The sequence below is a fragment of the Poecilia mexicana genome, unplaced genomic scaffold, assembly GCF_051168715.1.
Source record: "Poecilia mexicana isolate PSO_F unplaced genomic scaffold, ASM5116871v1 scaffold_12, whole genome shotgun sequence".
In the NCBI taxonomy this organism is placed as follows: domain Eukaryota; kingdom Metazoa; phylum Chordata; class Actinopteri; order Cyprinodontiformes; family Poeciliidae; genus Poecilia; species Poecilia mexicana.
In genome coordinates, this window is record NW_028263381.1 from 26,944,798 (window position 1) to 26,971,159 (window position 26,362).

The window sequence follows — 26,362 nt, forward strand, 5'->3', positions numbered from 1 at the left end:
AAACATTTTAATACATAAATTTGGTCCTAATGTATTTTAGCACTTAAATATTTTCTGAAGTCACATTTAAGTTGTGGTTTATCAGAACCAAATCCTCATTTAATTTATCTGTATTTCGTGAACCTGCGCAGGCTGACCAGTAGATGGCAGTGTAAGCAGCGACATGCTGGAGACGACTGGAGCGGTTTATAAATACACAATAACGATACATATTAATAGGAAAACAGGGTTTTAAAGGCTGACCAGTGTCTGAAGATTGAATCCAGAACTCCCAGTAACATTTTAACTGGTTCTGATCAGAAGTTTCTGAATGTTGGTCCATTCTGTTTGCCCCGGTCTTTTAATGCTGAACAATCCGGACCTAAAAACGGCTCCTGAACGCAACAGAAAGCTTCACACAGGATGATTACAGGTTTTATTTTATTGTCTTACAGCTTTAAATATCATATCTATATGTGGTGTAAATATCTTAACATTCAGGCTGAAGCAGATATTTTCTGGAAGAGTTAAGAGCACTTTAGAGAAACAACGTCCAGCTTCACATCCAGATGAAACAGAGACTGTTCAAATGGTGACCAGTTTATTAGATGAACTTCACCTGTTCTGAAAAGGAAACCCTGATTAAACAGTTTGTACCTTCTTATTAACCGTATGAGAACAACGAAAAAGGGGCAAAAATAAACAAAAATATAAATTTACTGCATGTTTTCATGGCCTTCTGAACAAATATTTTCTAAATCTTTTCTATTTTTTATTAAAAAGCCATAAAGTGGGATTGAGGGAACAGATCAGTTTAAAGTGCTTTAATATTCTGACCCGGGTGTCTGACTGGAGTTAATTAAAGCTTTTTAATAGTTTTAAAACTCATAAAGTAGCAATAATAATATTAACATGGAGGAAAACCAGCCATCGACTCTTCTGCTGCTACTTTGGCTACAAGCAGAAAGATTCACACGATGAAAGGCACCAACAGAACCGGCCCGGTTCCGACCCACAGAGAGAATCCACAGGGACCGAACGGCAGGCAGAAACTCGTCTCAAGGTTCTGTTGATGGACCTTTAAAACCAGCTGAGAGTTTTTACTCGTTTCCTCAGCAGCTTGAGGATCATGCATAAATACACAGGGAGCGGCCCGGTTCCGGTCCGGTTCCGGCCCGGTTCTAGTTCTGGTAGAGCCGTATGCGCTGGGAGATGCTGCTGCGGCACAGAGGGCAGTTCTGCAGGGCGTCGCTGCAGACCTGGCAGCAGCAGACGTGACCGCAGGGCAGGAAGACGACCTGAGCCTGGAGGACAGGAAAACCTGGTGAGACCCGAGGACTGGACCCGACCAGAACCCGTCCAGAACCAGCTGGTCAGGAAGAGTCAGGTCAGTAAAACATTACAGATTCAAAACCGAAGGGGACTGAGGACACGCCCTGAGGGACGCCGCAGCCGGCAGAACCCAGGCGGTGTCTTACCCCGACCTCCATGCAGACCACGCACTCCGAGCTGCCCGGCCCCTCCACCGGTGTGGGGGCGGAGGGCGTGACGGGGGTCCCGGGGGTCCGTGGCGACCGCGGCGGGCTCGGGGTCGGCACGGTGGCGGTGCTGGGCGGCAGAGGAGACGGGGGCGGGGTCAGACCTGTCGGGGTTTCTGCTTTGCTGGTTCCTGCAGAAGCAGCAGAAGGTCAGTGACCCTGAGGGCGGGGTGGGCGGGGCTTAACCCAGGTGTCTGTCAGGTACCTGCAGGTGGGCGGTCCTGGGCCCAGCTCAGCAGAGCTTTCTGGATCCCGGCTTCCTGAACGCCCAGCTGCAAAACCAGACCCAGCTGCTGATTGGACGATCCGCTTAAACCGCTAAGCTAGCAGAGGTTCATTCTGCCGCTGCTAGCTTAGCCGGCGCTCGTTAGCTAGAAACGTCATAAACCTGAACTCAAAGGAGGAAACAAAACCTGACAAAAATAATTCAAGTTCAGACAAAACGGGTTCATTTTCACAAACGTCTTTAATTTATCAATGTCGGTTTTAAACTAAATATTAAACTTACTAAAAATTTAGCTTCCAACTTAATATTTAGATTCAGGGTAAATATCACATTTGCTAACTAAATATTTAGCTTACGGTAGAGCTGTTGCCTTGCAGCAAGAAGGTTCTGGGTTCGATTCCCAGCCCGGGTCTTCATGCATGGAGTTAGCATGTTCTCCCTGTGCATGCTGGGTTTTCTCTGGTTTCCTCCACAGTCCAGAAACACGACTGTCAGGTTAGCTGGTCTCTCTAAATCCTCTCTAGGTGTGTGTGGTTGTGTGTCCTGTCTGTCTCTGTGTTGCCCTGCTACAGACTGGTGACCCGTCCAGGTGACCCGTCCAGGTGACCCGTCCAGGTGACCCCGCCTCTCGCCCGGAACGTTAGCTGGAGAGGAACCAGCAGCCCTCCTGACCCCACTGAGGGTCAGGGTGTACAGAAAATGGATGGATGAAATATTTAGCTTACAATATAAATATTAATAAATAAGTATAAATAAATATTTAGTTCCAAGCCAGATATTTAACAAGCATGCTAAATATTAATTTTGCAAACTAAATATTTAGCTCCAAACTAAGTTATTAGTTATGAAGCTAACCAGTTAGCATCCAACTCAATATTTACTTTGAAACTGACCTTTATAACAATTAATTGAACCTGAACCCGTTTTTTTCTCTTCCTACAGGCTGTTCAGTTTTTACAGTGTAACTGGACCTCGGGTCCAGCCTGACCTTCTTGAGGTCCGGCGCCGTCATGTGGCGCAGCGTTTCCATGGTGACGTGGTGGTGGGCCAGGACAGGCAGGTAGTGCTGAGCCGACAGTTTGCAGAGCAGGTTCACCAGCTCCGTCTCCAGACCGGCTTCCTGCACCCAAACCCACGTTAGCTCATTCATTCACCTCATCAACCCTCACCTATCAGTGGGCTTTGACTAGACCTGCATCCGGAGCGACAGCGGCTTGGCGTCCAGCAGCCGCTGGTATTGGATCATCCAGTAGTTCTGCTGGCTGGAGTCCGACTTCTTCTCTATCTCCACCTGGAAAACACAGAATACAGAATGCTAAAGCTCTGACATTAGCAGACAACGCTAGTAGCTAACGCTGCGTCCGCTGCGCTGCGTCCGCTGCGCTGCGTCCGCTGCGCTGCGTCTCCTCACCAGAACCTGCCGCAGCTCCTGCTCCCGCTGGTCCCTCTGCTTCAGCAGCTGCTGCAGCAGGTCGCTGAGCGCCGTGCGCTGCTCCGCCAGGACCTCCTGAAACACAGAGCATCATGGGAAATGCAGTTTAATCCTGCTGAACAAAGTCACTTAGAAACTAAAATGTAATAAACAAAATAAAACAACAACGATGCAACAATATAAAAGAGAAGATAAAACAGCAGCAGGACTCAAGTAAAAATTTTAATTGGTTTAATTTCAGGATCTGAAAATAAATTTAAAACTTCATCAACAAAATAATCAACATTTACAACTAAAGAAAACTTTTTATTATTTTTTTAATTAACATTTTTGTAAAAATACCAGAAGATGATGCACATTTTGTTACATACAAAACAAAAGAAACACAATTATCATAAGAAACAATTAAACTGTTTCCCTTTGCTGCTAAATTACTGAATAAACAAACTGAAAAACAGATGTTTACAGTGTTTGTGCGTCAGATTTATGGATGTAAGAAACACTGAAAACAAAGGTTCCAGGTGGACAGATGGACGGATGGACAGATGGACAGACGGCATGAGGAACTGAACCAACATGCAGCAAACAGGAAGTGGCGACGCACCTGCAGGCTCTCGGCGTCCAGGCTGCGCCTCTTGACCTCCAGCTTAGTGAGCTGCATGAGTTCGGCCTCAATGAGTTTGATCTGAGGAATGAGAGCCACATGCAGCTTTAACCGGCCGGATGGGATGAGAGCTGCAGAGATGGTCGGCTGAAGGTCAAAGGTCGCCTGAAAGCGGCGGCGGCTCACCTGGCTGCGGATGTAGCCGTGGACGGCGTCCTTCTGCAGCTGCAGCGCCTGGAACGCAGCTTTCTGCATCTCCTCCTGAGGAGCACAGAGACTGTGAGGGCGCCACCTTCAGGCCAGCACCGGCACCGCAGCGCGACCTCTCACCTCCTGCAGGATCTGAGCGATGGCCTTGGACTTATCCAGGACCTGCAGCGACAGCATCCGGTCGAACTTCCTGTCCAGAGACTCCAGGCTGGCAGAGGAAGGCGGGGTTAGCAGAGGACAGGCGGTGCGTTCAGGGACACGGCGGTGCGTTCAGGGACACGGCGGTGCGTTCAGGGACACGGCGGTGCGTTCAGGGACACGGCGGTGCGTTCAGGAACACGGCGGTGCGTTCAGGGACACGGCGGTGCGTTCAGGGACACGGCGGTGCGTTTGAGGACAGGCGGTGCATTCAGGGACACGGCGGTGCGTTCAGGGACACGGCGGTGCCTTCAGCGACACGGCGGTGCCTTCAGGGACACGGCGGTGCGTTCAGGGACACGGCGGTGCGTTTGAGGACAGGCAGTGCGTTCAGGGACACGGCGGTGCGTTCAGGGACACGGCGGTGCGTTCAGGGACACGGCGGTGCCTTCAGTGACACGGCGGTGCCTTCAGGGACACGGCGGTGCCTTCAGGGACACGGCGGTGCGTTCAGGGACACGACGGTGCGTTCAGGGACACGACGGTGCGTTCAGGGACACGGCGGTGCGTTAAAAGACACGGCGGTGCGTTAAAAGACACGGCGGTGCGTTCAGGGACACGGCGGTGCCTTCAGGGACACGGCGGTGCCTTCAGCGACACGGCGGTGCCTTCAGGGACACGGCGGTGCGTTCAGGGACACGACGGTGCGTTCAGGGACACGGCGGTGCGTTCAGGGACACGGCGGTGCCTGCAGGGACACGGCGGTGCCTGCAGGGACACGGTGGTGCGTTCAGGGACACGGCGGTGCGTTCAGGGACACGGCGGTGCGTTCAGGGACACGGCGGTGCGTTCATGGACGTGTGTGTGGGCGGCGTGTGGTCAAACCTGCGGTGCGCCTCAGAAACCAGGCTCTGCCTGCGGCTGTCGCTGGCCTCCTGCAGGAGGCTCATGGCGTAGCCGTCTGATAGCATCTTCTGCATGGCGGCTGCAAACACAACCGGACTCAGAGGGAACCAGAACCAGAACCAGAACCAGAACCAGAACCAGGTGATTAAACATCACAAGGCGATGCAGAGAAATGCTCTGAGCTGTTAGCGCTCAGGACTAGCACTGCTAGCTGGAACGCTGGCTGAGCTAACCCTGAACCACTGATCATAGATGTTAGCTCTGCTAATGCTAAAGCCATATGCTAACACAGCATTTAGCTAAACCCAGTACCTGCCACCTCCCTCCTCCTCAGGGAGCCGGCCTCCTCCTGGGTGACGGCCGTCAGCTGCTCCATGCGGATCCTGATCGATCAGACCAGGTTTATATATTTCAGTTTTTCTGCCTCCAAGTTTTTCAGCTAAATAATCGGATCAGAACTCACCGATCCTCCTCCATGGCCTGGAGGAACTCCGCGCTCTTCTTCTGCCTGCAGACACATCCACATGATCATCAACGTCTAGCGGTTAGCTGCTAGCGGTTAGCTGCTAGCGGCTCCTACCTGCTGTTGTCCATCAGCAGGCTGCTGATGCGGCTGCTGATGTTGTCCTCGGCCTGCCGGACCCGCTCCAGAACCAGCTGCCTCTCGGCCTCCTGAGCTCTCTGCTGCTGGCTGAAGCCGAGCTCCACGCGCTGCTGGTCCTGATCGGGATCAGGAACCGGACCAGGATCAGGATCAGGAACCGGATCAGGACCAGGATCAGGAACCAGATCGGGATCAGGATGAATGGATGGACATGATTCAGAACCGAACCTCTCAGTGTTTGGGCTTCTGGTTCTGGTTCAGACCAGCTACTCCAAATGATCCAAACTTTATGAATATGATCTGTTGATCTGCTTCTTCCATTTTCCTACAAAACTTTTTCCTTCCACCAAACTTTCCATAATCTGACCTTTTGCTCCTATTATTATTTTTCTGCAGTTAAAAAATCTTTTTTATAGATTTTTGTGATATTTAACTTTTCTTTTTTTGCTTTTGTTTTCTTTCTGAGCTGAAAGATGAAATCAATGATTTTTAATGATTTGTAATCAATAAATCAGTTTAGCTCTAAAGAACTTTAAACATTTTTCCCAGAATAAATCAGCTTCAGATGAAGAACTTGATGTTCAACAGATTGATGTCGCCTTGATGGAGACATTTATGAAAGAGTCTGGATTTCTCTCCAACTCCAGCATCAGAACCAGAACCAGAACCAGAACCAGTCGTCGTCTCTCACCTGTCGGACCGAGTTCAGGATGTTCTCCTTGTGTGAATGGTTCATGAGGAGAAGCTGGGTGTGCTCCCTGTGTTTCTCCTCCAGGTGGCGCTCAAACGCCAGCTTCTCCTGCAGCTTTTGCTCCTGAAGGAAACAAAACTCAGACGTTAGCCTGAAGCCGCGCCGCCGCCGCGCTGAGGGTGATGACATCACCAACCTTCCTCCTCTCATAGTCGCTGAATTTGCTCTGCAACAGAAACAGACGGCGGTTAGCGGAGCAGAGGAACCCGAGCCGGTTCAGGCTGAGACACCGACCTGCCAGGCCTCCTCCAGCCCGTCCAGACAGTCAGAACCGGGTTTACTGCAGTCGCTCTCCAGAACCGGCAGCAGGTACTGAGACGGAGCGCAGTACTCCTGACCCAGCTCTGAGGAAAACACAAAACATCCATGTTCAGCTTCACAGCAGTGGGATGACGTCTGCATTCGGGTTTCTGGATCTCCATTTAGCATGTAGCATCAGCATGTAGCATCAGCGTGTAGCATCAGCGTGTAGCATCAGCGTGTAGCATCAGCATGTAGCATCAGCATGTAGCATCAGCATGTAGCATCAGCATGTAGCATCAGCGTGTAGCATCAGCGTGTAGCATCAGCGTGTAGCATCAGCATGTAGCATCAGCATGTAGCATCAGCATGTAGCATTAGCATGTAGCATCAGCATGTAGCATTAGCATGTAGCATTAGCATGTAGCATCAGCATGTAGCATTAGCATGTAGCATTAGCATGTAGCATCAGCATGTAGCATCCCGTTAGCCGCTCCGAGTCTGGTCCTACCGTCACAGAGGAAGCGCTGGATGCTCTCTGTTCCCTCTGAGCAGACGGACGCAGGTGGGTAGGTCATGCTAGCAGCATCCAGAGTGAAGCTCTGCACACACACACACACACACACACACACACACACACACACACACACACACACACACACACACACACATTTAATAAGAGCTGCCGGGGCGCGCTGCAGCGCTGCAGCAGCTGCTGCCTCACCTCTAAGGTGCGGATGTAGGCCAGATGTTTGGGCAGCTGCTGGACGTTGTTGTCGCTGATGTCCAGGGTTCGCAGGCTGCTCAGGGAGCCGATGGCCGCCGGCAGCTCCGCCAGGCAGTTTCCTGTCAGACACACAGCGATGCGTTCAATGACCGTCTGAGTTTCTGAGTTTCTGAGATAAATGCCTCACCCTTCAGGTTGAGCGTCTGCAGCAGCTGCAGCCTGCAGATGGACTCCGGCAGAACCTTCAGACGGTTCTTCTCCACATTCAGGATCTGCAGGGAGGAAGACTGAGAGATGAGGAAGAGGAGGAGGAGGAGGAGGAGGAGGGAGAGGAGGAGGAGGAGGAGGAGGAGGAAGGTACCTGCAGTTTGGTCAGGGTCCCGATCTCGTCTGGCAGAGCGCTCAGCTTGTTCTCATGCAGATCCAAAACCTGCAGAGACAAAAACTGATCAATAATCAATAATCAGAGCAGCAGCAGGTCAGAGACGGGCTGATACCTTTAAGGTTGCTAGGCAATCAATGTCACATCCTTTAGGCAGCAGAAACTTCAGCTCATTGGTGTGGAGGATCAGCACCTGAGGAAGGAAAACGGCCAGAACCTCAGAACCAGAACCAGAACCAGAACCAGAACCTCTGTGGATCTTACCTTCTTCTGTTGGACCTTGCAGATGGAGAAGACTTTGGACGGGAGCTGCAGCAAAACAAAACATCGACTGACGAGACGAAGGTGGAGAAGATTCTGCTGATTCAGACCAACAGAACCGAACAGAACCTAACAGAACCGTCTGGCAGTATGAAGAAGGAAGAACAAAATCTCTGACCTCCATCAGAACCATCTCTAAGGTTCTGGATCGGCAGAACCTTAGAGAACCTTGTGTTTCTGCAGCATCTTTATTCATTTTCTATTTGTTTTCTGTGGTTTTTCTCTTGAATTACGTTTCTAATATTCTAGATTTCCTCCAATCTTCCCATCAGAGCTTCGCGGTTCTGGACCGCAGCGATCCGTTGGGTTTGGAGAAACAGAACCAAACTGGTTTGCTGGGTTGATTTACCAGCAGCTGACTGGGATTTCTGTTTCACTTCCTGGTTTCTGGGCTCAGCCACAGGGTCAGCTGACTGGCTGGATCAACTGTCAGGGTCAAAGGTCACCAACAACTGAACCAAGAGCTTCAGAGACCAGCAGAGGAAGCTGGGATCAAACCCACAACTTCCAGTTTGTAGCTGTAGCTGTGAGGAGCTGTTAGCTCATCAAGTTAGCGGCTAGTAGCTAGCGGCTCCTCACCTCTGCTAGCTCATCAAGCTAACAGCTAGTGGCTAGTAGCTAGCGGCTCCTCACCTCTGCTAGCTCGCAGGCTGAGATGTCCAGGATGTCGTCGGCTCCTTCCTGGTTGGACTGCAGGTCAGGAGAGAAACCATCAGATTTAGTCCATCATGAAACCAGCAGGTTCTGCTCTGTTCTGGTGGTCCAAACGGACCTGGACCGGCCCGGTTCTCACCCAGTACAGCTGATGCTCCAGCCTCTTCTTGGAGTCTTCGCTGGGCTTCCTCCTCCTGGAGAACAGAGGCATCCTGACGCCCGTCCCGTCCAGAACCGCCCCACTGCAGCTGCTGGTCCCACGGGACCGACGGACCGGCTGGAAACCGACCAAACAGGAACCAGTTTAACCAGAACTTCCCTACTGGAAGCCTGTATGAATATTTTTGGCCCTGTGGGTTAGAAATGCACCAATCAAATCAGAACCGGTTTCTGGGTTTCTTTGAGGTCCGATCTGCTGATTCAGATTAAGAACCAGAGGAAGTTCGGATGCACCGATATCTGATATTTATTGATATTATTTATTTTATATACATATGCCTGAACTTTTAATGCCATCCCATAATCTTTTGCTGCCTCACCGTCACATGACCAACACGTTCCTGAAATACTAACAAGATAGAAATAAACGTCATTTTACTTATTAAAACAATACATTAAAAAATGATGGATATCGGACCGATACCGATGTTGATGCCGATATATCGTCAACAGAAACAAACTGAAAACAAAGCAGTTGCTGCTTTATCTCCTACTACATCAAACGTCTCTGAAATAATGAAAGATTTCTGATTCAGAGTTTAAATTAACAGATTAACCTGAACTGGATTTATTTATTAACCTTATATGAATTTAATCTGATCAATGTGGGATTGGTTTGAGCCCAGAATGATGAGAGGCTCCTGGAGGAAGTCGGGTCGTAAACAGGATGGATGTTATGGATGAGGTAATCTGATTACATGTTGATGCTCTGAGTGTGTGTGTGTGTGTGTGTGTGTGTGTGTGTGTGTGTGTGTGTGTCGGGGAGACGGACTCATCATTTCCCATCAACAAAAATCCCACAAATCAATTCAGGCTAAAACTATGAATGTTGAGCATAGATGCTTAAAAAGCTGTTATTTTATTTTTATACTGTTTGATGTTTTTGCAGATTTATCTATTTATGTTGTTACTATAATCTCATTTTTTAATAAAATGTTGGTTTAACTGACTCCTTAAGTTAGCTGCGGTTCTGTACTGGTTCTGGTTCCCATAAAGACCCAATAAACGGATAAACGTCCCATCAGAACCTGACAGAAACAAACAGGAGGAGGAGGATGATGCTAACCTTCATCATTACGGTAAACACCGATGCTAACAGAGCTAGCATGCCAGAAATCCCTGAAAGCATCACAAACACGACATGTAGCTGATATTTAGAGATATAATAAATATATTTTATACTCACAGGCTCAGCCTCGGCGTTGACTTGTTTCCGGTTCCACTTATTTAAAGGTTGAAGACCTTAATTTAAAAGGTCTTCCGATATTTGCTAACTATTAACTGGTTAATGCCGCTGTCATAAAGGACATAAATCTCTCTAAAGTTATATCTCAGTCCTGTCAGATAGTAAAATTAATTATTATAGCGACTTTTCTACTCTGAGCCCCGACAGGCTGAGTCTCCCTCACACTGTGAAACCAGCTGAATTCACTACGGCAACACCGTCCACTGAAAAACTGTCTGCGCCTCTACGCTGGTTATTACGGCCACGTAAACGCCCTGTTCGCTAACAGAAACGATTCTTCCGCCATGTTCCGAGTGGCAACCGTGTCAAATAAATGTGAAGGGAAGAAAAACATTCACTCGAGTTAATATTTTGTAGTAAATCTCTAAAACGCACCTCTACAGACTTACCGTAATGAACTCAAACACTCTTTTATCACGACTGATGTATTTAGCAGCAAAAGCAAATGTTTTTGTTTGTGGTTGATGTTTAGCAATTAAAATGATTCATTACTAAATTCTACGGTAGTTACATTGTTATTACTGTTTATTAAATCGGATCTTAGCCTAAAAACCAATAAGGGAAATTGTTTAATATGAAATGAGTTCTTATTTTATTGACTTAGACATTTTGTGTGTATTTGACATATCATTGACACATCCATATGTAAATGATGCATTTTTTTTATTATTAATAACAGAACACTTATTACGGTTTTAATTAAACTTACTAATCTAAATATCTGGCCTTCAATGAAGACAGGAGTATGAAATATTTAACTCGCAGGTTCCTGGTTTGATCAAGTAACAGCTAATTCAAGGCAGCTTTTTAATTTACGAGGTGTTATTGAATGCAACATGATCGGAAACGGGGACCGTAATAAACAGTATAGAAGCGCAACCAGTTCATATTTATTTATTTATGGTTTGTTTGACGAAGTTTAAAATAAAAACAATAAGAAACACGTTTAATTAAAAATGCTTCATAATGTTCTGAGACGAACACTGTAAACTTTCAATAGAATCGACTGAAAGGATTTTCATAAATCGTGGCAAATTACCAAATAACAACAAACAAGCAAACAAACCTTTTTGTTATTTTGCTATTAGAAAAAAGGAGCTAAAAACTCTGGATTGATGTGAAGAAAATCTGCTTTTAATTTAAAGATATAAGTTTGACTTTATGGATCATTAAAAACAAGTCATTCAACAAGAAATTCAAAATTCCTACTTGAAATTGAACGCACCACCTTGGACACCAGTCTGTCTTCTTCTGCCACATAATTAGTATGATATGATGAACAGCGCCATCTACAGCCCGGAGCTAAGACCCCGATAGTTCTTTAAAACATCTGTAAACATTTTAATGTTGTAAAGTTAAACTCAGATCAAAATCACGAAACATGTTTAAAAAATGTAGAGAAGTAGTTCTGTTTAAGAGATAAATATTTTAAGAAATAAAATAAAATATATCCATGTTGTTATTTGAAAGTATTTGGGTAATTAAAAAAGATAGATACAAAATAAATAGAAAATAAATTACCGTAGAATAAAATAATGCACAAGTTAAAGATATAAAATGCAATGAACAAATAAAAATTATATGAATTCAATTAAACAAAAACATGAATAATGGAACCTTAGAATTATATGTTCTATTATATGTTTTCCTCATTTAAAACGGGAACCTGAGCAGCCTAAAATAATTTATTTATAAATACAGCAAGACATATATATATATAAAAATATATATATATTTGACCTCGGGAAGCCCCGAGGTCAAAGTGAGGAACACCCCCAAAGGTGGTGGAGAATGACCGAGCTAAGATCCTGTGGGACTTCCAGATCCAGACAGACAAGATGGTAATGGTCAACCAACCGGACATTGTGGTGGTGGATAAAGAACAGAGGAAAGCCGTTGTGGTGGATGTAGCAATACCAAGTGACCACAACATCAGGAAAAAGGAGAAACTGGAGAAATACCAGGGCCTCAGAGAGGAACTGGAGAAGGCCTGGAAGGTGAAGACCACAGTGGTGCCTGTGGTCATCGGGCCCCTCGGGGCAGTCACCCCCAAACTGGAGCAGTGGCTCAAACAGATCCCAGGAACAACATCAGACATCTCAGTCCAGAAATGTGCAGTTCTAGGCACAGCCAAGATACTGGAGGAGAACCTGAAGCTCCCAGGCCTCTGGTAGAGAGAGAGAGAGAGAGAGAGAGAGAGAGAGAGAGAGAGACCACCCGCGGAGGGTGAGAAGGGAATTTTTTATTTATATATAAAATAAAAATATATATATTTTTATTTTATATATATATATATATATATTTTTTTTTTATTTATTTATATATATATATATATATATATATATATATATATATATTTTTTTTTTTTCCGCATTCATCCGACTTTTTACAAACTGGAAGAAATTTTCCAGAATTCGAAATAAATGTCGCAGGTCACAGTTTGTCCAGCAGAGGGCGCGCTCTGCTCAGTGGGCGGAAGAGAAAATTCAAAATGCTGTAAAATAAAAACTAATATTTACTAACCACACGATGCTTATTGAATTATGTGTTATATTTGGTTTTAAAAAATAGTGTTAGGTTAAATAAAATAAAAAACATGAAGCAAATTACATTTAGAATGTATATGAATAATTATGCAAAACATACCAATTATGACATCTAAAATAATTTTAAATTTGATTAAGCTTTTTGTTATTTGTTTATTTATTTATCTAAAAAGAATAATAGAAGACATTTTTATTTATGTTTGTTTTATATGAAATAATTATTTTGTCTAAATTAAATGGTTCCAGCTAGTTTGGTGTTATTCTGACTGAGATAAATCAGATTATTTAATGTTTTACCTTCTAATTGTTTCCAGAAATATTCAGGATAAAAGTTACTAAAACAAGTTTAGGAATAACTGATCATGATTTTAATTTTTAAATCGCAGAAACCAGAGGAAACCCAGCAGCAGAGCGACAGCTTCTTTTTACTGCGTCATGATTCAAACCTCTGATCTGATTAAATTTTTGCAGAGATAATTAATGTTTAAATGTTCTATTAATGTCAAAATTCAACTGATCTTCTCTCAGCTTCTTGATTTCATAGTTAAATGATGCAGATTATTTCTTAGGACACTTTTTCCTGTAATACAGAGGGAGTTTGGAAGCTCTTTAACTTTATTACTGAAATATTTCAAAGGTTAATATTTAATATCAACAGAAAATAATGTTTTCTGCTCCGTATTTGGGTTTAAAACACCTTTATCGTCGTGTTTTCACGGTAATAAATGATCTAAATGTCTCCCTCTGGCGGCCAGGAAGGAAACCGCAGCTGGAGCGGAAGCAGGAGCCACACCTCCCCGTGACGTCAGTGGGGCGTGGCTTCAGTCTAATTTAAACCTCAGGCAGAAAAGCAGCGCTGAGCAGGAGCGACCCGCTACCGGACTTCCAGGGTCCGGTTCCGATCCAGAAGGAGTTTATATGGGAGCAGACGGACCGGAGGAGGTTCGGCTCCACTTCCCGCCCTTCACAGGACAAAACAGCCGCTGAGCAATTCCTCCGGCTGCCGGTTCGGATCCCTGAGGACCAAACGGAACCAGCAGCAGCTTTTCCAGCAGGAGGTGAGTCGGAACCGATCCGGACCAGAACTTATTCTTTCTGTCTGCTGGCTGGGCCAGAAACAGGAAGCAGAAACCTTTCATAGTTTAAATTAATTATAATTTATTTGTTTGGGATTTTTCTTAAATAAAAAACAGAAACATTTTATTTAAAAAACACATCAAACTATCTGTATGGCGCCCTGATGGTATTTAAAAATATTTATATCCATTTATTATAAAAAATATTGTCACCTTCCTAATGTTTTTCAAAAGTATTTATTTTATTTTATTTATTGCCAAAATTACTCTTGGAAAAAATGACTTTGTCCATAATTTTAGGAAGGTGATGATATGTAAATAAATAAATTAAATTTGTATAAATGCCAGAAAGACAAACCAAATGTTTGTTCAGATTGTTTTTACTTTTCAAACTGGATTTAATAAATATTAAAACAAAATGCATCAAAACACAAATTTTAAAATCTTTTTCATTTTTTTCTTTTAATTTTTCTTTTATTATTTTCAGCAGCTAAAAGTGTTTGAGCCTCTTGGAGGTCCGGTCCAGTTCGGTCCGGTTCTTGGCCGTCATTTGGGTAACAGGGTTGTTTCTATACAGGCCACCAGGGGGCGTCATTAGCGAGGTGACGCTCCCCAGGCAGTAACAGGAGCGTCCGACAGTCACTGGGCTCAGCATGAAGCAGCTGGTTCTGACCCGATGACCCAGAGTCCTGGTTCCGCTGGACGGGCCGAGCCAGACGTCCTCTCTGTCTGTTAGAGCGTTGCCATGGCGAATCCCGCCTTTTCCCAGGCGAAACTAGGAAGGGGGGTCAGAACCTCTTGCCAACATCATAAAGGTCAAAGTTCACACAGGACTCAAAAATGTAATTAAAAAAAAGAAAAAACTAATTAAAACAGGTTTTTTTTGCCAACCGTAATAAAAGATCAATATTTTAATGAAATGAATGAAATAGATTATAAATTCAGATTTCAGCCTGTGACTGAATAAACGATCCACTTCCTGTCTCTTCGTCATCTTCGCCAGTAGCAACATCCTCCTGTTGATCACATGACTTATATGACGGGAAAAAGTGTTTCCATAAAATCCACCTCATCCTAAGTTTTTAAAAACTTAAACTGGGTTGTTTCTGCAAAAATGTTTCCGTTTCAGAAATCAGCCTCTGAAATCTTCTCATCTCTAAAGTCTCGTATTTATTCAGTGATTTAAACCGTAAAATTATCTTTACTAATTAATATCTTACAGCAGCCATTTTACTGAAAACGTCCAGGTTCTGCAGAACTAAACGGCCCGTCCCGGTGATTCTGGCCCAGTTCTGGTGAACCGGTCCGGGTCCGGGCGGTTCTGTCAGCGGCTATATTCTAGCCTCGGGCTTCCTAACTCTGTGTTCCGCCCTCCGGCTGATTGGACCCAGGTGTCTGCTCCAGAAGAACCGGGCCAGCTGCTGCTGCTCATCTGGAGGAACCGGAGCTGCAGCTGTTTGATGTTGCTGCTAATTATAACCCTGGACCCGGTTCTGGTTCTGCAGAGGTTGTGACTCACTGCTGGGCCGGCCAGAGGCTGGATTACTCCCAGCTGTGCCTGGAAACGAGCGGAACCGTTTTCCTGCAGGACCGGGAAGAACCCGGCTGGTTTCAGGAGTAAAACTGATTAATTATCCGGAGAAAAGCTCCGAGTTCTGGACGGTCCGGGTCTAAACTGGACCTGAAGGTGTTGGGCTGAATGTTTCCACAGTCCTGACCCACCGGCAGGAAATAATCCTGAGATTAACGACTGGACCCGGGGCCAGCTCTACGGAGTGACAACAGTGACAATAATTTAACTTATTCAGCCCGTCATAAAACACGAGTCATAGTTTCACCACTTGTCTCAGTTCATAACTAAATAGCTAAATGTTTAATTGGCAAGCTAAGTATTTAGCTTCAAAGTTAACAGTTAACTCCATTCTAAATATTTAGTTTGCTAACTAAATGTTAGCAAATAGTTTAATTCTGAATATTTGGTTAGTGGGCTTTTTTAGATTGAAGCTAAATATTTAGCTAATATGTAAAATCACTTGCAGATAGCTGGAATTGCTAACTAAATATTTAGCTTAAATACCAAGCTAATTATTTAGCTTCCTGTTACCTGCAAGTGAGTTTGCATATTGGCTAAATATTCAGATGTCTGGCTTCAATCTGTGACATTTATGACTGAATTATTTAGTTTGTTTTATAAAAACTGGTCTCTTGTAAATGAAATCTTGGATCTCAATGAGAAAACATTTATAATTGAAGGTAAAAAATAAAACAAATGAACATCATGGTGAAAATATGACTGAACTTATCAAAATCAAATCAAATCTTCCTGTTTTATCCTGAAATGATTTTATTGTCATCCATGTTTGGCTGTGATGCTGAGCCGTGATCTCCTGCTCCAGGTTGCCATGGTGAACAGCAGGCTGGAGGCACCCGCGGTGGCGGTGCTGGGCGGCGGGGCGGCGGCCGTCCGGGCGTGTGCGGGATGCGGCGGGCGCATCGCCGACCGCTTCCTGCTCTTCTCCATGGAGCGCTACTGGCACACCCGCTGCCTGAAATGCTCCTGCTGCCACGCCCAGCTGGGCGAGTTCAGCAGCATCTGCTACAGCAAGGGAGGCATGATCCTCTGCAAGAACGACTACATCAGGTAGGCGGGCCGACCGGACCGGACCGGACCGGGTCCAAACCACAGACTGACCTCTGGTCTGGTTTGACCCCCAACCTATGATTTCAGTTCAATAAAACTTTATTAGTTTATCTGTAGCATCTGTGTTATTGTTGTAGCATTTATTTTTAGTGCTAAAGTTTTAGCCTTTAGCCTGAATGCTAGCAGGAATTATAAACTAGCTTCAGTGCTAATATTTGTAGCATTTAATATTTAGTTGAATAAAACTTGATTTATCCAAGTGGAAGCTAAAAGTTGAAGAGGTGCTGTGGTCGGTGATGCTGCGGGCTGGAAGGACCTCCAGCAGCAGTCAGCTTTCCAACCAATCTGAAGAAGCCTCTGACTGAAGACTGTGCTAACAGGACATGCTAACAGCTCAACATCCAGGCAGCAGAGACTTTATCCCAAAGTAACATGTCCTGAACGTTAGCTAGCTCTGCTAATCCACCTCCTTTGCTTTTGCTGCTCTTCTTTAAATCTGTCAGGTTGTTTGGTTAAAGAGATGCTGCAGCAGGGGATGCGATGCTGCAGCAGGGGATGCGATGCTGCAGCAGGGAATGTGATGCTTCAGCCATTGTATACCATACTACATGTAAAACTTTTTTTTTTTGGTTTGAAGTTCATCCATTTTGTTTGCCAAAGATCTTCTATTGTCCGCCATGATGGAGGGAAGAGACTTCCTCCTGGGACTTGGGGTCAAAGTTCAGGGGTTATTTCAAGCTTTTAGATGCTAACCAGCTAAAGAAGCTCTATGAATGATCAGGAGTTTCTGAAACTTTGATGGTTGAACGGATTTAAAAACTATAAATGTATCTGATTTATTCCTCGTGTGTCAATAAGTTAGCAGCAGAAAAAGTTTCTGATTTTGTTGATTTAAATGTGATTAATTGCAGCTGGTTGGGTTTAGGTTAGCTGGTTTAGGTTAGCTGGTTTGAGTTAGCTGGTAGCTGCTGTGAGGCCTGGCGGTGGCAGCATGGTGATGTGGGACTCTGTGTTTCAGGCTCTTCGGCCACAGCGGCGCCTGCAGCGCCTGCGGGCAGTCCATCCCGGCCAGTGAGCTGGTGATGCGGGCTCAGGGCAGCGTCTACCACCTGAAGGTTGGTGATGCGCAGCAGAAGCTCTATAGCCCCCTGCTGTCTGACGGGTTACTGACCGGTTACATCTGTCCCTCAGTGTTTCAGCTGCGCCACCTGCAGGAACCGGCTGGTGCCCGGCGACCGCTTCCACTACGTCAACGGAACGATCTTCTGCGAACAGGACCGGCCTGGCGCCGCCCTGGTGGCGGTGCAGGGCGGCAGCATCATGGCCGACCAGAAGGTCAGTCAAAGTCCAGCTGCAGACCAGAGCAGAGGCAGCTGATGTTTTTCTCTAAATGATAAACACCTTCAGTAAAAACTGAATTTTGTGTTTTAAACACTGAACATGATAAAACAAAGAGGAACTCAGGAAGGTGTGAATACTGTTATAAAACAGCTGCAGGTTCACAACATGGCTACCAGGAAAAACACAGCATCCTGTTTTTAAACTCTTTTAGTGTCTATTATTTTTGACAGTTTCATCTCTTCTTTGATTTGGGGTCAAAGTTCAGGTATTAGCCACTTTGAGATGATGATCGCCCCCCAGGTGGAAAATCAATTCCTTGTTGCTATGGTTACGCGTCATTACTGCTGTATGGAAGTAAATAAGAGTAGAAATTCTCAAACAAGTTGGTGTTTCTGGTTCCAGGTTTGCTGAAGAAGACGATGGAGCCAGACGTGCCTTCTTCTTCTTCTTCTTCTTTCCCGTCTGTCGCTGTCCTTCATCATCATCATCATCTTCTTCCTCCGGAACCCAGTGAACCCGACAGCCGGTCCAGTCCGGTTCGGTCCGGTCAGCAGTGGACGCTCTTCTTCTTGTAAATAAAGTTTGTTTGGGAGGCAACAGGAAGTCCTCCGAGGTTTATCAGGAAATTATGAAAACTTGAGGTTTGAACTTTGACTAGGCCGCTGCTGCTCCAGCAGATGGACTCTGATGGACCAATCAGAGGCTGGAAGAGGCGGGGCATGTGACTGGAAGTCAAGCCCGCATCATGATACCTCCTCTGCCTGTGTGAGTGGCTGGCTGACGTTTCCCCGCCTGGCGACGCGCCGCCGCCACCGGAGGAACTTCCTGTTCGTCTGGTTTCATTTTTTATGCAAATTTGTCAAAAATCTCCATTAAAAACAAAAAATCCTGAAAATAAAACGATTTTTACTGAATTATCTGACATGAATCATCTGTTATTTAAGCAGAACTATTTTATTTAGTACCAGCGGTGTCCAACATGTGGCTCGGGGGCCGTTTGCAGCCCCTGGACTGATTTTGTGCGGCCCCTGACAGATTTGGCCCCAGCAGAAGAAGCCGATGCAGATGGAAACTTTTTATTTTTAACTGGAGCAAAAAGATTAAAAACAAACTGAAATCTTATTTAAATACTAAATATTCATCTTTAAATATGTATCGCTGACATAAAAACTGTTTTTATTAGTTTTTCTTTTTAAAGGGAAAATCTGTACAAACGTTTCCGCACAACTTTCAACTGAAAGCTATTTTATTAAGCTAATTACATCATCAGAACGATAAAAGATCATAAAGCTGCGATTTGAGTTTTTGTGTTGAATTAACTGCAATAAAACGTCTGAATAAATCACCAAACTGACGTTCATGGATCAGATTTTATTTAATTTGTTGTTTAACAAAAAGCAGAAAATATTTCAGAAATGAATAAAAACAGGAGAAGCATCGAGATGAATATAAATATTCCTGTTGTGGCTGAAAACTGATTTCTACAGATTTTATAAACGTATCTCACTGAACGCCGACGTCACCACTGTTTGACTGAAACTTCCCACAATCCTTTGCTGCGTCACTGGACCCAGTTTTATCGGACTGATTCCGATTTATCGTGAATCCATAATAAAAACTTCAGATTTTAGATCTATAATTTTTATGATCTTATGTAATTTTCGCTTTTGTGACGGAGGGTTTATTTATTCATCGGATTTATTTCCAGATTTTTCTTGTTCTGCAGGACGTTGCGTTTTGCTCCTGCAGCCTCAGGAAGTTTTTATTCTCAACCCACTAAAAAAAAAACTAAACATTTTTATAGAGAGAAAAACAAATCCTCTTTGTCTTTATGGATCTGGATTTTAACCTTTGACCTTTTCCTCTGTCTTCGTTTTGCTGCTAATCATTTCTGAGCTGCGTGAGACGAGGCGGTTCGTCAGGCGGCAGACCCCGCCGCCAAAACCAACACATGAAGATCGCTGCGGCTAAACTGATTAGCATGCTGCGGCTAAACTGATTAGCATGCTGCAGCTAAACTGATTAGCATGCTGTAATGAATTTGTCTTCTGCTTCTCCTGAGCGCAGACACAGAGGTAATGACTGACTTCTCCCCATCGCCTGGCGCTGCCTTCAGGTCACCAGGCGGAGCGCTCAGAGCGGTTCTGAACCATCCGACCCGGATCCATCGTCTCTCTGCTGCCTGAACAACAAGAAACGATTTAAACTTTTCATTCAACAAACATCTGTAGAAATCAGTTCCACTTCATGGATAAAGAGCCAAAGTTTCACCCAGAAAACAGTTTTAAAGGAAAGATTTACCTAGCATGCTAATTTAATGTTTAACAGTTAGCGACGGAAATATTTTATTTGAAGCTAAATATCTAGCATGCTAACTAAATATTTAGCTTCAAAGTACTTAGATCTGTCACTAAATATTTAGTTTGAAGCTTAATGGTTAGAATGACAACTAAATATTTAGTTAGCTAACTGAATATTAAGTTTAAAGCTAAATATCTAGAGTTGCTAACAAAATATTTAGCTTCAAGCAAAAATACTTAGCATACTAACCAAATATTTAGTTTGAATTTAAATATTTAGCATGCAGCTTAAAACTAAGAACTTTGATTGCTAAGAAAAAAATTAGCATTATTTAGTGAACTAAATCTACTAAACTGTATTTAGTCATGTTTGCTAACACATTAACTTAGCTGGTGAAATTAAATATTAACGTTGCAAACTAAATATTTAGTTAGCATGGTTAGCATGCTTTTTGAAGCTAAATATTTAGTATGCTAACTAAATATTTAGCTTCAAACTGAGTGCTTAGAAAATATTTAATTTACAGCTAATTAGTTAGCATGCTAACTTCATATTAGCTACCTAAATATTTAGTCTGAAGCTAACATCAGTGCGTAATAAATCCTAAATACTAATAAATTCTCATTAATTGCTTTGGTGTGAAGCAGTTCTGGATTTAAAGGATCCATCAGTCCATGTCTCCAGAACCAGAACCGCCTGGTTCTGGTTCTGTCGGGTTGAATGGATACACTGGGAATCATAAAGAGTGAGTCTGAATCAGTAACTCCAACCAATCAGAACACTTTGAATAATTAAACTGATCAACTTAATTAGCTCAATTAAGCTGATCTGACCGGAGAGCGCTGCCATATGGAGAGAGGAAACAAAGGAGGGGAACTAATTAAAAGTAAAATAATGAGGATTTTAATTAAGCGGTTCCCCAGACGTCAGCAGGCTGGGATGTGGAGTTGTAATTAAAAAGTCCTGTAGCGCTGGCAGCACCTCCACACACACACACACACACCCACACACACACACACACACACACACACACACACACACACACACACACACACACACACACACACACACACAGCCCGCTCCATCCGTCTCATTAAACCTGAAAATGAATCTGAAACATCAAGAATCCCTGCTGGAGTTTATTCTGCTGCTCCCAGAGCCAACAGGCCGACCCGATCCGACCCGAACCAAACCGAACCGACCAGCAAAACCTCCCTGCTCCTCTGGTTCTGGAGGAACCGGTTCCTGTCTGAAGCTGGACCTGGATCAGAGGACATGACCAGCTTCCTGGAGTCGTCTCTGTTTAGACTACGGTGGCCTGCAGGGGCTAAAACCTAAATGATGCTAATCTCCAAAACACAAAATAATTCAAACAAAACAACAAAACGCTGCAACTGCAGGAAATACAAACAAAAACAAGAATAAAACAACACGTTAGCCTCCAGGCCACCAGGGGGAGTCGATCGCCACACTATCTTTTAGCAGAATGTAAAGACGGACGTCCAGAAAAAAGTTAGAGGAAAAACTGTCATATACTTCATGTTTTTAGGAAACAGCAGCAGATTTATGTGTTTAAATTTTAACTTATATACGTAATTGCACAATTCTTAATTATCGAACTTGTTAGTATGATGGCTTATTAGAGAAAAAGGAGAAAATTTCCCCCAAAATACTGGAAATTTTATTTTTAAAAAATGTCAGAACTCCAAAAGTCAAACATTTTCCACTTTTCAGACTGAAAAATCACCATGTTTTTAGAGAAAAGGTGTGAGATTAATCAAAAAAATTCTGACTTTTTTGGCAGAAACTTCCCTTTTTTACGTTGTCATATTCTTCTAAGGTCAAAAAATGTATTTTATAGTTGTGGAAATGAAATGAAAATCAGCTGTGAATAAGTTTCTTCACTGGATAAATCATTGATGAATCACGCTGCTCCACTTCCTCTTTCCTGTCTCTTCCTGTTTTCCACCAGTAGTAACATCCGGTTGTTCATCATGTGACTCGTGGCGCGATGTAATTTTTCCGTTGCTGTTTTGTGAAATATTCCTAACTTAAAATAATTTCTAGAAATAAAAACATAGCAGTTCCTTTTCTGTTTGAACTTTATAGAATAATTTTCAGCCTGTTTGAATCAGCTGTTTATATTTAAAAGTTTTAATTAATAGTTCCTGTTCAGATGAATCAGTTTGACTCTTGGTTGCTTTAAATGTTGCGGCTGCTGCAGCAGGTTGCTGGAACCGGAGCAACGTGCGGACCGAACAGCCGACCTTCAGCCGCTGAGCCGGGCCGGCTCCTCTTCCTCCTCCTCTTCCTCTTCCTCCGGAGCGTCATGGCGACCCGCCGGGCCGGGCGGCAACGGGCCCACCGGGCCCACCAGGAGAACGGGCTTTCATTAGCACTCTTTAATTAGGAACAGATGCAATTTGCAGCTCTTGACTCACAGTGAGTCACAGAAAAACCTGCAGAGATTAACGTCCAGCGAGTCCAACAGAACCGACAGAACCAACAGAAAAAAGCTATCTAAGCTAACTCTAAAGCACTAATCAGAAACATTAGCTAAACTACTGCTAACAGCTAAAATAACATGTTTAGCCAATGCTAACACCAAGGAGCTAAATTCATAACCCTTCACTCATGTCTTCAGTCTCATAATTGTTGAGTTTTGCTAACTCTAAAGTCGATGTTAGACTGTTTACTGTAGGACTGCAGCGTTGCATTTTGGGTAAATAAGCTAATAGCTGAATTATTCTTACCCAAAACTTCAACTCACATGTTGAACTTTATTTAACTTGAAGTTTAAAATCATACCAAGTAAATTAGCACTTTAGACTTTATAAGGAAAAATGTTTTTAAAGTTAGCTAAAGCACTAAGCTAGGAACTACCTCTGCTGTTAGCGCATTAGCATGAAAGCACAAAGTTTTTCCAGCTTTTGTGAGTCTGCTCGAGTCAAGAAGCAACTTCTTGACTTTTCATGGGACACTAAGCCAAGTTTCTCTGTCCTTTCTCGTCTGAGCCGGACCGACAACCTGCAACCCAACACCTCTGTCCTTTCTCTGCCCTCCACTTCCCTGAAAACCTCCCGATAGTCCAGATACAATATCCCTAATATCTCTAATTGCCTCATTAAAGTGACACACAAGCCAGGGCCGAGGCTGCGGCGCGCCGCCTAATTAGACATCCAAACACGCAGCCCAGGGCGATTTACGGTGGCGCTTTGGGGAATGTTTTAATGAGGACACGGAGCTGAGAATAACCCACAGCCATTTGTTGACGCAGATGCTGCACCTGGTGGCTAGCAGAGCGCTGTAGAGTCCAGATCCACAACGCTTCAGAAACCAGCTTCAGACGGATCTCTGGAATAACCTGCTGAATGAGTCTGAAGGATCAAACCTGCAGCAGATTAAAGATCCAGAAACACCTGGACTCAGACCTTCAAACGGACTCAGCAGCTCCTCTAATGAATATTACAGTTCAATGTTTTATGAACTCTGAGCAGCTGAAACCAGAAATTCTTTATTTTCACTGCAGGCTGATATTAAATCAGCCAAACGTTCCAGTTTCAGCTCAGTCTGGATTATTTCTGTCAGAATAACGAAACTTCAACAGTCTTTTCATTTTTATTCACTATCCAATAATTATTGCATACAGTTAGCATAAATGCTAACTCTTCCCATTTGTTCTGTGGCGGTAAATGTTATTACCATATGTGATATTTCATATGAATCAAATCAGATTTTATTTTATTCTTATGTTTTTTTCCAGGGGATTCATTACAAACTGAACGATTCATTACAAACTGAACGATTCATTTCAGGCTGAACGATTCATTTCAGCAGATTCTTCAGCGTTTCCTCCAGGATTGATTCAGACGTTTCAAACCAGATCCAGACAGGCTGGGTGTTTATGGTCCGGGCTGAAGCAGCAAATCAGCAGGAAGAAGTTTCCGTCTGCAGAGTTTCTGTGAGAGGAAGAGAGGAAAAGAGGAGAGGAGGATTTCTAGTCCAGAACCATCGTCTGATTGGACCCGACCCGCCCAACCAAGCAGGAGATAATCAGGCAGCTCTCACTATTTCCACTCCTCTGTCTTTATCTCAGCTCACACACACACACACACACACACACACACACACACACACACACACACACACACACACACACACACACACACACACACACACACACACACACACAGGCTTCGGAGGCGTTCAGCCACAAAGAGTCCATTCACTGGAGGAAAAACAGGAAGCAGCCGAGCATCGCGTTTCCTGGAGCAGCTTTTCATCCCACAGCATAAAAACATTCCCTCCAGATTCACAAAACCCAGATTCACGGACACTCGGCCCTGAGGGCCGCCGCGGCGAATACAGACACGATGGCCGGAGGGAAGGAGGAAGAAATTCTACCAAAAAAACGGACATCTTCAGATTCATCTCAGAAATGTTCAGGAAAAAAACAGGAAATTTCTGAGTTAACAAAAAACTTCATAAACGTTAGATTAATCTAAAAAAACTTGAAAATTGCTGAATTTTAGACTTGACATTTTCTAGGTTTCAAAAGAAAATTTTTAACGTTAGAAACTTACATTAGAAGTTTTTTTTTTTCTGGAAAAGTTGTGAATTTCCAAGTAAAAAAACTCAAAGATTCTCAGAGTTTCTGCCTTTTTTCTCGCAAGTTTTCTATTTTTCAGGATCAGAAACTTCCAAGTTTTTCCTAGAAAATTTCAGAGGTTAATCTCAAAATTACTAAGTTTGTTTGTTTTTTTACCAATGTTTTTACTTTTCAAACTCAGACATTATTTCTGAAAAATTTTGGAAATTAATCTCAAAATCTGAGTTTTTTTGTGCAAAATTTCCACTTTTCAAGCTCAGAAATTTCGAAATTTTTAAAAGAACATTTCTGAAATGAATCTCAGCATGTCTGAGTTCTTCTGGCCTGCTGTAAATTTACTGCTGCTGTTATTTTCTACCTTGAATCCCGCGGATAAACGTTGAGTAAAGCCATAAACCTGGTTTTGACCTTGAGTTTCCCGCTCTGACCTCTAAATAAACGGGCGTCAGTCGTTAACCTGCGGAGCCGCGTTTCGTGTTACGGCGGGATAAAGCCGCCATCTGTCGGGTAAATAAAGCTCTCTGCTGGCTGTGAGGTAATGCACTTTAATTTGATGTAATGTGAGAGTCATCTGGAGGAAACTGCTTGTGAGCGTCAAACGGCGGCGAGGCGTTATGAGGAAGCAGCTGGCCGAGCAGATGAGGTTCTGCTGAGCTGCAGCGGTTCGGAAACGTCCCGGCTCGTTTTCAGGTTCGGAGTGATTACAGCTGGAAACGCAGAGGTCCTCCGCCTCAGCAGCGCCACCTGCAGGCAGAAATAACCTGGACATGCTGACATCGTCAGGGTTACAGAAACACCGTCAGATGATATTCATATTTCTGACTGAATTAAAGACTGAAAGAACCGGAACTCTGCAGAAAGAACCGAACAGAACCGAGTCTGTCATGAGTCATCATAACCGAAAATATGATGAGTCATTCTGCAGACTTTTATTTTTACTTCAGTTTGTGAATCCTGACAAAATGAATCACAGAGAGAAATGAGGAGGAACGGAGTATGGCAAGACATTTAGAGCAATAATGTACACCTAGAAATTAACTGAGTATGGCAAAACCTTTTTAACTATAATCAAATGCAATAAACCGCATAAGGCAAGACCTTCATAACAACAATAAAAATCTAGACATGAGATGAGTACGGCAAGACCTTTCTAACAATAATTAGGAACTCAGAAGTTCATGTCTCCCACGTTGACCTTTGGTCCAAACTGGATCTTCAACAGAACCATGATCCTGAACACACAGCAGATCTAAGACACAATGACTGAAAAAGAAAAGAATCAAAGTGGAGCAATGGCCTAGTCAAAGTCCAGACCTTATTCTGAATATAATCAGCAGCATTTTCACTAAAGTATTTTAAATGAAAATTATTTTTTAACTCTTCCTGGTTGGAAATGATCATTTAAATGATCAAAGTTTGGATCTAAATGTTTCCATGACGTCACAATCGAGGTCCCAGACCGGCCAATCAGGACGGAGCTTCGTTAAATCACCTGATGATGTCATCAGGATCAGACCTGGCCCTCTGACTGCCGTCAAAAACACAAATTTATCTCATGTTTCCTGTGAAAGTAGGAAAATGTCAGAGCTGATGTTTATCAGTCGGGCCAGGAAGCAGCAGAACCGGATCAGAACCGGAAGCAGAACAGACCCAGAGGAGCCGCTCAGCATT

The 26,362-nt window shown here is 43.9% G+C and overlaps 2 protein-coding genes across 3 annotated transcripts; one reads left to right on the forward strand and one right to left on the reverse strand.

Annotated features, from left to right (window-relative positions):
• Positions 1-403: 403 nt before the first annotated feature.
• Positions 404-10,389, reverse strand: lrsam1 (leucine rich repeat and sterile alpha motif containing 1). 2 transcript variants are annotated; one of them, XM_014998393.2, is made up of 25 exons: positions 10,118-10,389; positions 8,852-8,989; positions 8,692-8,748; positions 8,002-8,046; positions 7,853-7,930; positions 7,717-7,785; positions 7,543-7,627; positions 7,353-7,474; positions 7,140-7,230; positions 6,623-6,732; positions 6,525-6,554; positions 6,329-6,451; positions 5,614-5,753; positions 5,497-5,541; positions 5,346-5,416; positions 5,013-5,112; positions 4,110-4,197; positions 3,966-4,040; positions 3,780-3,860; positions 3,155-3,250; positions 2,936-3,034; positions 2,732-2,863; positions 1,723-1,789; positions 1,458-1,648; positions 404-1,283 (listed from the first exon to the last, which is right to left on the reverse strand). In XM_014998393.2, the coding sequence occupies exons 2-25, from the start codon at positions 8,921-8,923 to the stop codon at positions 1,161-1,163; spliced, it is 2,190 nt and encodes a 729-aa protein (XP_014853879.2). In that variant the 5' UTR covers positions 8,924-8,989; positions 10,118-10,389; the 3' UTR covers positions 404-1,160. The 2 variants fall into 2 exon arrangements, with proteins under 2 accessions (XP_014853879.2, XP_014853877.2); XM_014998391.2 differs by having other exon boundaries at positions 8,852-9,062.
• Positions 10,390-13,486: 3,097 nt separating this feature from the next.
• On the forward strand, positions 13,487-18,695 carry lmo4la (LIM domain only 4-like a). The gene is made up of 5 exons (XM_014998409.2): positions 13,487-13,781; positions 16,196-16,440; positions 17,459-17,555; positions 17,632-17,775; positions 18,184-18,695. The coding sequence occupies exons 2-5, from the start codon at positions 16,202-16,204 to the stop codon at positions 18,190-18,192; spliced, it is 489 nt and encodes a 162-aa protein (XP_014853895.2). The 5' UTR covers positions 13,487-13,781; positions 16,196-16,201; the 3' UTR covers positions 18,193-18,695.
• The last annotated feature ends 7,667 nt before the right edge of the window (positions 18,696-26,362 follow it).

What these genes read in the sequence shown, in the direction of transcription:
- lrsam1 (XM_014998393.2), bottom strand. Translation starts at nt 8,923, where the DNA reads ATGCCTCTGTTCTCCAGGAGGAGGAAGCCCAGCGAAGACTCCAAGAAG. An exon ending in CTGCTGATGGACAACAGCAG is followed by an intron (nt 5,542 to 5,613) that starts GTAGGAGCCGCT and finishes ATGTGTCTGCAG; the next exon opens with GCAGAAGAAGAGCGCGGAGT. An exon ending in TCGCTCAGATCCTGCAGGAG is followed by an intron (nt 4,041 to 4,109) that starts GTGAGAGGTCGC and finishes TGTGCTCCTCAG; the next exon opens with GAGGAGATGCAGAAAGCTGC.
- lmo4la (XM_014998409.2), top strand. Translation starts at nt 16,202, where the DNA reads ATGGTGAACAGCAGGCTGGAGGCACCCGCGGTGGCGGTGCTGGGCGGC. An exon ending in TGCAAGAACGACTACATCAG is followed by an intron (nt 16,441 to 17,458) that starts GTAGGCGGGCCG and finishes TCTGTGTTTCAG; the next exon opens with GCTCTTCGGCCACAGCGGCG. An exon ending in GCAGCGTCTACCACCTGAAG is followed by an intron (nt 17,556 to 17,631) that starts GTTGGTGATGCG and finishes TCTGTCCCTCAG; the next exon opens with TGTTTCAGCTGCGCCACCTG.